Genomic DNA, 10579 nt, shown 5'->3' on the forward strand with positions numbered 1-10579 from the left:
AGTATTTAAAAAAATGAATTTGATCAAAATTAACCACATGTCGCGCATAATATTTTTTTCAAAAATTATAAATTTACTAATCTAACTTCCTCGCCATATAAAATAATAAATTAAATCTTTAATTTTACTAAAATAAAATGTACCTGAATGAATCGTCGAACTAAAATATTTACCAAATTTATTACGTTTTCTTCTTCAAAATTCTTTATTTTGTTTTTGCTTTTTTTATTTTATTTTTTTGTTATTTTTAAAATAACAAAGAATTATTTAATTTAGATGTATACTTTATTTTTTATACAAAAAAACTCGGAAAATGACATGACAAACATTTTGTTAAAGCAACCATTTTACTTTGTGAGAACTTTTGTAGACCCCGTAGAAATGCGTAGAATGAAGATGATAAAGGTTGAGTTACGTATTATTAAAGTTTTTGCTTAGAGTTGCAGACATTTATCTCAAAATGAAAAAAACGAAAATTTATTAGGTCGAAATCACAAATTTTCTAACCTCTATTTATCCGATTTATAAGATAACCTAAATGTCATTTACCATATTTCTTATTCGTTATAAATGAGATGTGTTCTAATCATTAATTATCATAATTTCTTTATTTTCGAATTTAATTCTAACCTAAATATTAAAATCACTAATTGTAAATTAGAGTAAAAAAAATTACGTCAAATATGCATTTCAACTGATCTTCATAGCATCAAATTATTATTTAAAATAAATTTTACTTAATGGAATTTCAATAACTTATAATTTACATTGTATCTAATTTTGGTTTAATCGAATAATTAGAACACATCTTATTTATAACGAATAAGAAATATGGGGTGTTTTCGACGTTGACGCTCGGAGTGCTCTGAGAGTGTGAAAAGGTTCTCAACTTGATTTTGACGAGTTTTTATGATTTTTGTGTATTGCACATATGAATTGAACTTAAGATTTTTATACCTAACCTAACACTGGTCGCTTTTCTTCCTTTTGGGTTTTTGTGCTTTTCATCGTTAACACTGCGTAATATTCTTAATTTTTATTTGTTAATTTATCATATTAATTATGGCAGAAAGTCAGAAAAAAAAATAAGAGTTTATATAAACGGGGTTGTTGTGACTGAAGAAAACGAATTAATTAAAAAAGATGATAAAATTTTGTGTGATATCACGAACCTGGATAACAGTAAGTAATATCAATTTTTAACTTACATTCTGTGAACTTCTTTATACATTAATAATCAAATAATATAAGTAAATAAATATTACTTAATTTAAGTCGATTACTTAATTTTAAGAAATATAAAATTTGTAAATATGCTTTTAATCTCAAGGATATTGAATGACATAACCTGAAACTAAAAAATTTTTGAAAGACAAGTGGTTGTAATTAAAAGTATTGTTTATAATAATATATTATAGGATAATAAAGTATAACTTGCTTTTTTTATTAATCAATAATATTTTTAATTAAATATGTACAATTGGTTTTTAGAAGACCTAAGCCATTAGCAGGTCACCAAAAAATCTGTTTTTATATCTTTAATCTGACAATAATAATGATAAAATTAATAATAATAAATGTAATAATAGTAATAAATAAAATAATATAATAATTAAAATAAATAAAATAATATAATAATAAATTATATAAAGAAATAAATAATAATAATAAATAATGTATATCTCAATAGCGTTGAATATTTTTGAATGGGACAAGTTGAGGATCAGAAAATGATTATTTACATCAATTATTGTAGATAGTGTATAATGTGAATTTTTAATTTAATTAATAAATAGGTATATTAATTTTCTTTCAGATCAAAGAAGTGAAATGTATTTAAGCGAAACATTAGTGGCAGAATGGCAAGAAAAAATATTTAATGCTGCTACTGCCGGTGACAATGAAGATGTTATCGAGGCTGAAGCAGGATTCTCAGGAAATGCAGCAGAGGTACCGAGATCCTGCATGAACGAATACAACTTTCCTGAGACACGAACGAGAGACTCAAATAACGCAAAAGAGATATCGAAATCTTATGTAAATGAACATTATAATGATCGTGTGGATGTGGCAAAGCCAGGCCCTTCGGGAAATGCAGCAAAAATGTCAAGATCTCATAGTCAAAAAAAAAAGGGTGATTATAGTAATTTGTAATACCTTTATGTTCTTCCTTTTTTCTTAACACACGTTGCATGGCATGTACTTTTATATAGCTCTTGAGCAAACAAAGGTAGGAAAAATTATTTTTTGCAAAAAAGACATGCAGGTTTCTAGCTGTTAAACATAGAAAAGTACAAAAAATTATTTAATAAGAGAACACAGCCTCCAAAACCAATAAGTTGACACAACATTGGATGCATTTGTTCAAGAATATATGCGATATTTATTGTATTTTGAAAAACTACCTTTGTTAATATTATGAATTTCACTACATGTTTTTATTTTAACTAAAAGTTATGTAAAGTGGAATTTGTATTTTGTAAAAATTTACTTTAAACTTATTTCCATCTACTTTTATTGCTTTCCAACTAAATTATTTTTGGAATATTTCGCAGATGAATCTAATGGAAACGATACGCCTTCTGTCGCCGAAGGTAAGCGGATGTTTTTGTATATATACATGTGATCCCACGAGAAATTAAAAAATTAACTCTTTATCTGAATTACACAGAAAACTTTATAAATAAAGAAAAGGCTTCGAACCCTTTGGTTTATGAAAATGGACATATTTATTACAAGATATTAAAGGCACTATCACTCAATTAATTACTTGAATAATTTATTGATAGAATTACTAAAATTCTAGTATAATTATAATTATTGCATTAATCACTGCTAAATCTAGTGAATATTTTGTCATATGCATTTTTTAAGTATAGTAATTTTTCTTAATTATAAGACAAATTTTTCAGCAATGTATGGCGAAATAATTACAAGATTTTCTAGTAATTCATCCAGTAATTATAACTATTGGAAAGTCAGTAATTATCCCAGTAATTAATCAAGTAATTCTTTTTTGTAAGGGCAGAAAAGATTCTTTTAAAAAATAAATTGAATAAAATAATAGTGCTTATAATATCTATTTTTATAAAACTTTTTTAAATAACAACGTTATTGAAAGAAAATAATTTAATTTTACATGGATCAAAATCAAATAATTTTTTCAACTATATTAATTTTAAAAAATAAGAAAAATGTTTATAACTTATCTTAATCATCTCATCTTCCTGGTTTTTTTTGCAAAAAATTCAAACTTGTTTATTTTGTCGTGGAATTCAATATAAACAATGTCACATAAATATATATATATATATTTTTTTTTTCAATAATTTCTAAAGTATTTGTGTGTATCTATTTCTTTAGCTGATGGTCTGGAATGGACAGTTAAAATGGTTCAATTTTTTGTGGAATCTTATAAGAAACTAGAAGAAAGCAATAAAGGAAAATTTATAAAAATAAGAGCTTACGGTAAAATTTCTACAATGTTCAAGGATAAGTTCGACATTAATATAACAGCGCAACAATTAGAATCAAAAATGAAAGGTCTGCAAAACACGTATAAAAATAAAATGGATGCAAAGAACAAAACCGGCATGGGAAGAGTAGATTGGGAACATTTTGAAGTCATGAACGAATTCATGTTTCAAAAACCGCAAATAACACCAGTATCAACTTCGTCGAGTTTGAATGGTTTTAAGTGTAAAAATTCATCATCGTCATCGGACGAAGATATTTCAACAAAAAAAGAAAAGCCTAAGGACAAGAAGACCAAGCGAGTAAAAAAACAAAGACAAAGATCTCCTCCTCAACAAAGGTTTGTAAATGCGTATGAGGATGGTTTGGAAAGGCGAGACGCTTTTCAAGATAGATTCTTAAAATCTTTCGACAGATATGTCGACATTGTTGATAAAAAATTGAATGAAAAAAAGTAAGATGTGCTATTTAATACTTTTATGTTTAATGTTTGTGTTTGCCATCGTTGGCCATAAATTTTATCAACTCTTTGTTCACTCATTAATGTTAATTCATATTATTAACATAAAGTTTACATAACTTTAAAATAACAGTTAATTTAATGCTTTCTTTTATTTTAATAATTTAAATGAAACGTTTTATTCTATTCAGTAATTTTAAATATTTTTACCGAAATTCGTATGTGATAATATAATACTGTGATTCTCGATATTAATAGGCCAGTACACTAAATTTTTCTAAACAAAAAATGTAGTTTTATGTTATTTTTTTAAAAAATCGGTTTTGAGATTACTATAATTATTCAAAGCCGCAACAATTTGTGATAAAGAGTAATATACTGTAAAAATTTAGTGAACTGACCACTTTAATTGTAATTCCTTCTACGGTAGTCAGAGAAAAAAAGACTTGATATTTTAGTTTAATTGTAAAAGGAAACAGTATTATAAATGAAGAGTATAATGATAAAAAAGGTCAAGCGCCAATTTCTTCGAATTTCTGGTTTTTGCATAAATAAATAAAGTGAATGTCCTTAAACATTTATATAAAAGAATTTTTTTCAGTGCGTATTTAAAGCAATCGTTTAATTATAAAAAAACATCAAATTTAATTACAAAGATAAAAACAATTACAATTAATGATACAAACAAATCGTATAATAATAGTAAAATATATCTCTAAATGCTTTTCCTAAAGTTTTCTTCTCAAAGTACCAGCAGAATCTTAAAATATTTTTTTCGCTTCATGTAAAACACGAAATTGGCGCTTGACTCCTTTTGTCATTCTGTCCTTTAAATAGCATGTTGTATTAATAGGTTTTAAAAGACATTTTTCATTATGAGACTATTATAAGGGACAAATTGTAAAAGGAAAAGGGTGAAATTTACTTTTTTAATGTTGAAAACATTTGTTTGTAACCAAAGAATAAAAATATTTTTATTCAAATTGACATCTTCAATTTTTTATTACATTACAAGACCGAAATATTTTCATTTATCATATGTAAATAAAGTAATTGATAATTTTCTATACGAGGAAGATGATAAAATAAATTATATTAATATGTTGATGAATATTTTCCTATATTTTATAAATCCATAAAGTGATACAATATTTAACTGATTGTGCTCAAAATTTAGTACAGATACATAATTTTACTAGTAAATTTTGTAAGAGATGTGAAAAATATTATTTGAAGTAATTATAAAAAGAGTTTTCAATGAAAATATAAGGTTTTTTGAAAAAATTTTAAAGAACCTGTACTTCTCTTTAAATAATGGAATCTTTGAGATCACTTTGGATGGACACGGCTCATTTTTATCAAACATTGGTTGTTGTATAGTATTTGATTACTAATTATATGTTATTTTATTATTTTATTTCATTTTATTTTATAAAAAATACATGTGTTGTGTAACATTTGTGATAGTCTTACTATTAGTGAGACTATTGAATCATACTATTTCGGTAAAAAATTATATTCTACAAGTCGCAGAAAAAAAATTGAATCATTTCTTCCTGTTTGCTTTCTTCGTTTATACATATAAATGGCAATTTAAATTTTTATTTTTATTCTCGATTTTCATTATAAATAAAGCGCCAGACACACACGTTCATACTTGCAGCCGTGGATAATATTTTGTTAATCATATATCAAATTTGTTATATTTTAAAAAAATATATTATTCTCTCTTTTAAAGTATTTTAAAAAGCAATAAATCTTTAATAATTTATTTCTAAAATTTACGGAATTGCGTTGAGATTAATATGTTACATTTTACAAAAATAGATTTACATTTAACAAATAAAGTTTAACGTCTTGCTGCAATCATTAAAGTTTCCGCCAATTCATCTCTTTTAAGTTGAGCAGGAACATTGTTTCTCCCATTTTCAATTACTTCATTGTTATCTTCTTCGATGTCTCCAATTTCAGCCAATATGTCGTCAGTCGCTTCGTCATCCAAATCAAGACATATGTTGTGCAGAACACAACAGGCAGCAATCATTAAAGATCCATATTTGACCTTTTGCAAATACAGATATTTTAATCTGCGACAACGACCCTTAAGTAAACAAAATCCTCTTTCAATGACAACTCGGTGTCTTGAGAGAATTGTATTAAAATTTCGTTGTGCCGCCGTCATGTTTCCGTAGTCTTTGTAAGGTACCATTAAATAGGATTCGAGACCATAGGCCGTGTCGCCGAGAATGTGAGAGTTATTCGGAAAATACCGTTCCTTGTTTTCCTCTATGGCTGCTTTAATGTCGCTCAAGCCCCAGACGCGAGCATCATGTACACTTCCACACATGCCGGTAAAAATATTTATAAACCTTAAATTTGCGTCGCAAATCGCTTGCAGCTGCAGTGAATGGAAGTTTTTACGACATACGTAACTGTCACCATTAATTGAGGGAGCACTTATCTCAATATGGGTTCCATCGATCGCTCCAATGACATTGGGAAATCCGGCAATTTCCTGAAATTCTGCTTGTACTCTTCTTAATGCAGGCCCTTGTGGCCACTGTATATAATCCTCAGACATTTCAAGTAATGCATGACAGATTTTTATCGTACTTCGCCAAGCAGTGTTGATTGACACCCCGAATCGATCTGCTACCGATCTGCAAGGAAATGCAAAAATAAATCTAAGTGACTGACCTATAGCTAATTGCCATCGTGAAGAAAAGACCGATTTAAGATCGGCTACAAGCCTGTATCAGTTTATTGTCAATAAGGAATGGAGACTTATTATCAATGCAAAAATAACAATTGGAAATAATATATTACGGATGATGATATAATCATTCCAAATTTTATTTGCATTAATAATTTTTTTTCCAATTTAATAAAAAAATCATTGATTTTCAAAAGAATTTTGTTTAGGTTTAGTAAGTTCTTTAGGTTTTCAGTTTTCCAGTTTAATAATAAATTGTCCGACTTTGATAAATATGAACCAGGAATCTAATTTCAGTCGAGAAAATAAAGATTTGTTTTTTTAGCCAAACAATTATTCTTAAACTAGTAAGGAAAAAACTCAAAAAACTCTCAATGCCGTCGAAAGTATTATGAAAAAACTATAAATTTTAGTTAAATTAAGCCGAAAGGTGAAAATAAAAAGTCCTGATTTTTAAAAAAAAATTATCTCCGACATTAATTACTCATACCACATTACTCCAAAACTTGAAAACTTGAAAATCCTGGCAAAACTAAATCCAAAAAATTAGAATCATCGTCCTTGAATTTCCTCTTAAAAACCAGATTTTGGGTGAAAATTTAACGAAAATCGAAAATAAAAAATCAACTTTTGTAAAAAAAATTCAGAAAATCTTTTTTCTAGTAAAATAGATGACTCTTATCCTGGCAAAACAAAATCCAAAAAATTAGAATCATCGTCCTTGAATTTCCTCTCAAAAACCAGATTTTGGGTGAAAATTTTACGAAAATCGAAAATAAAAAATCAAATTTTGTAAAAAAAAATCCTGAACATCCTTTCTCCAGTAAAAGATATTTCTCTCATGCTGGCGAAACTGTATCCAAAAAATTAGAATCATCCTCCTTGAATTTCCTCTCAAAAACCAGATTTTGGGTGAAAATTTTAGTAAAATCGAAAATAAAAAATCTAATTTTGCAAAAAAAAATTCAAAACATATTTTTTCTAGTAAAAGAGATTACTCGTATCCTGGCAAAACTGAACCCAAAAAATTAGAATCATTGTCCTTGAATTTCCTCTCGAAAACCAGATTTTGGGTGAAAATTTTAGGAAAATCGAAAATAAAAAATCAACTTTTGTAAAAAAAATTCAGAAAATCTTTTTTCTAGTAAAATAGATGACTCTTATCCTGGCAAAACTAAATCCAAAAAATTAGAATCATCGTCCTTGAATTTCCTCTCAAAAACCAGATTTTGGGTGAAAATTTTACGAAAATCGAAAATAAAAAATCTAATTTTGTAAAAAAAAATCCTGAACATCCTTTTTGCAGTAAAAGATATTTCTCTCATGCTGGCGAAACTAAATCCAAAAAATTAGAATCATCGTCCTTGAATTTCCTCTCAAAAACCAGATTTTGGGTGAAAATTTTACGAAAATCGAAAATAAAAAATCTAATTTTGTAAAAAAAAATCCTGAACATCCTTTTTCCAGTAAAAGATATTTCTCTCATGCTGGCGAAACTGAATCCAAAAAATTATAATCATCCTCCTTGAATTTCCTCTCAAAAACCAGATTTTGGGTGAAAATTTTAGGAAAATCGAAAATAAAAAATCAACTTTTGTAAAAAAATTCAGAAAATCCTTTTTCTAGTAAAAGAGATGACTCTTATCCTGGCGAAACTTAATCCAAAAAATTAGAATCATCCCTATTGAATTTTCTTAAAAAAATGAGATTTTTTTGCCAAGATTTGACGAAAATTAAAAAGAAATATCTGGATATTGCAACAAAGAATCGTCATTGAATTTTCCTTTATGGGTCATTTTTTCTAAAAGTTTTATATTAAATACATATTGAATCGACTAAACCCCCAATGAATTGTCGTCTGAAAATTCTCTGAAAAATAACAATTGGAAATTTACGTTTTGCAAACAGAATTGATTTTTGGGTTTCTCAAGTAGTCAAGTTTATTATTATATTTGAAAATGAAAATGTATTTATTTTATAGATTATAAAAAAATTATTAATCATACCTATAAACTTCTTGATTACAGAGTAGCCATACAGCTATAGACAATTTTTTTTCTGGAACGACCGTATCTTGTCCTGCATTTAATCCTCCAATTAAAGATGGGGCAAGATTTTCTAGCATTCTTGCAAATGTTGATCGCGTCATTCTAAAATGTGACTTAAAGTCTGCAAGATTGATAGAATTATTTAACTTTCAAGCATTACAATAATAAACATTAATTTTTTTGGTTAATCCTTATCTTTTTTTTAATATAAAAATAATCAAAATTTACTAAAACATTTGATCCTTTTTTTGTGTGAAAGAAATTTCTATGAAATAATTTATATCAACTTAAAAAACAAAATTTACTGAAGAAAATTTTTTTCTCTTTTCTGAAATAAGTTTGAAGCATTTTCCATGATGCAATTACATTATTCTTAAAAATTTTTAATTTGCCCATATCTCTGAGATTATCAATCATATTAGAAATTTTGAAAAATAAAAATGTATTACGAAAATGCGTCCCCTAAAAAGACTATTTGTTACAATTGCAATATTAGGTTTAAGTTTATTACTTACATTAGAAATGAAAAAAAAAATAATTTTTATAAAAAAATTTTTCTCCTTTAAGGTTTAACTGTAGAAAATTGCAAATTGATATAAAATAAAGATTCATTCGAAGAGAAAAATAAATGTCGAAATTCCAAAATTAGTTTATTTTTAAATTTAATGAGTAACATTTGACTTTAATAACACAAAATGTGCACCATTCACTGTCTTGAAGAATGCAAAAGTAACAAAAAAGTTGGAATTTTTACAACCTAAAATTATTTTTCAATTCAGTATGTACCCGCAGTGCTATCGGCTGAAAGAAATACCTAATTCCCTTTTTTTACATCTGCTCAAAGGTGTAAAATGAAACCAAAAATTATGAAAATCATGTACTTTTATTTGTAAACTTAATTTTCTGTATTGAATATATAAAAGTATTTTTATTTTGAGGTTATAAATACTTACCCGACAACGAATATCGTGGAATTACTTCCTCGAAATAACCTTTTATTTTCTCATGCGATTCTCTGAAGAACAAAACTTGCATGCATTTTTCTGCATCATTATTATCATCGGCCAAAATTATATTTACAATGGCCATAAGAACATTTGGATCCAACAATCCGAAATAAAAATTTTCCGGCATGTTTTTCAAAACAATTTAAAGCGCTGTTCATGCTCTGAGTTAACGGATTCACGCTCGGTCATTTGGGACCGAGCGTCGAGCCAGAGCACCAGGACTGACAAAACATAGTCAATTTAGAAAAAAAAAAAAATTACCACAACTTTTTAATTACATGTTACTAACAATTGCAGCCTGTATCACACGCATATCAGGCTCACCATGTTTTAGCCAATCGGAACAAATCATTATTTTATCAAACATTTTATAGATTGAGAACCCCTTCACTCTTTCAGAGCACTCCGAGCGTCAACGTCGAAAACACCCATGGTAAATGCTCCATTTAGATTCTCTTATAAATGGATAAATAAAAATTAGAGAATTTTGTATTTCGTAAAAAAGCACAGTATATTAAATGACAAGTAGGCAAATAATAATTTTGATGAAATATAAATTCGTCAAATTTAAGAGTAGAGTCTATTACAAATTTGACATTATTTAATTCGACATAATAATCTTTCGCACATTTCATTTTGAGATAAATCTCTGCAACTCTTTGCTTTTTTACCCGAAAATTTTTTCAAAACATAAATTATTATACTAAAAAGCACATGCCAAGCACAATTTTTTTTGATAAGTATAAACTTCAACACATAAAATGAGTTTTTTCCCCACAGTTCTCAGTATTTAAAAAAATGAATTTGATCAAAATTAACCACATGTCGCGCATAATATTTTTTTCAAAAATTATAAATTTACTAATCTAACTTCCTC

General features: G+C 26.9%; 3 protein-coding genes across 3 annotated transcripts; 2 read left to right on the top strand and 1 right to left on the bottom strand.

Moving 5' to 3' along the window:
• The first annotated feature begins 842 nt into the window (after window positions 1-842).
• Window positions 843-2338, top strand: LOC127278234 (uncharacterized). The gene is made up of 2 exons (XM_051299834.1): window positions 843-1182; window positions 1817-2338. The coding sequence occupies exon 2, from the start codon at window positions 1831-1833 to the stop codon at window positions 2152-2154; it is 324 nt and encodes a 107-aa protein (XP_051155791.1). The 5' UTR covers window positions 843-1182; window positions 1817-1830; the 3' UTR covers window positions 2155-2338.
• Window positions 2339-3367: 1029 nt separating this feature from the next.
• LOC127278235 (uncharacterized) lies at window positions 3368-4004 on the top strand. Its single transcript, XM_051299835.1, has one exon. The coding sequence runs from the start codon at window positions 3390-3392 to the stop codon at window positions 3930-3932; it is 543 nt and encodes a 180-aa protein (XP_051155792.1). The 5' UTR covers window positions 3368-3389; the 3' UTR covers window positions 3933-4004.
• Window positions 4005-5779: 1775 nt separating this feature from the next.
• Window positions 5780-9843, bottom strand: LOC127278233 (putative nuclease HARBI1). Its single transcript, XM_051299833.1, has 3 exons — window positions 9649-9843; window positions 8654-8816; window positions 5780-6594 (listed from the first exon to the last, which is right to left on the bottom strand). The coding sequence occupies exons 1-3, from the start codon at window positions 9827-9829 to the stop codon at window positions 5784-5786; spliced, it is 1155 nt and encodes a 384-aa protein (XP_051155790.1). The 5' UTR covers window positions 9830-9843; the 3' UTR covers window positions 5780-5783.
• Between the last annotated feature and the right edge of the window lie 736 nt (window positions 9844-10579).

This window comes from Leptopilina boulardi, unplaced genomic scaffold, assembly GCF_019393585.1.
Source record: "Leptopilina boulardi isolate dan_hultmark-lab unplaced genomic scaffold, ZJU_Lbou_2.1 LbouV2_201, whole genome shotgun sequence".
In the NCBI taxonomy this organism is placed as follows: Eukaryota; Metazoa; Arthropoda; class Insecta; order Hymenoptera; family Figitidae; genus Leptopilina; species Leptopilina boulardi.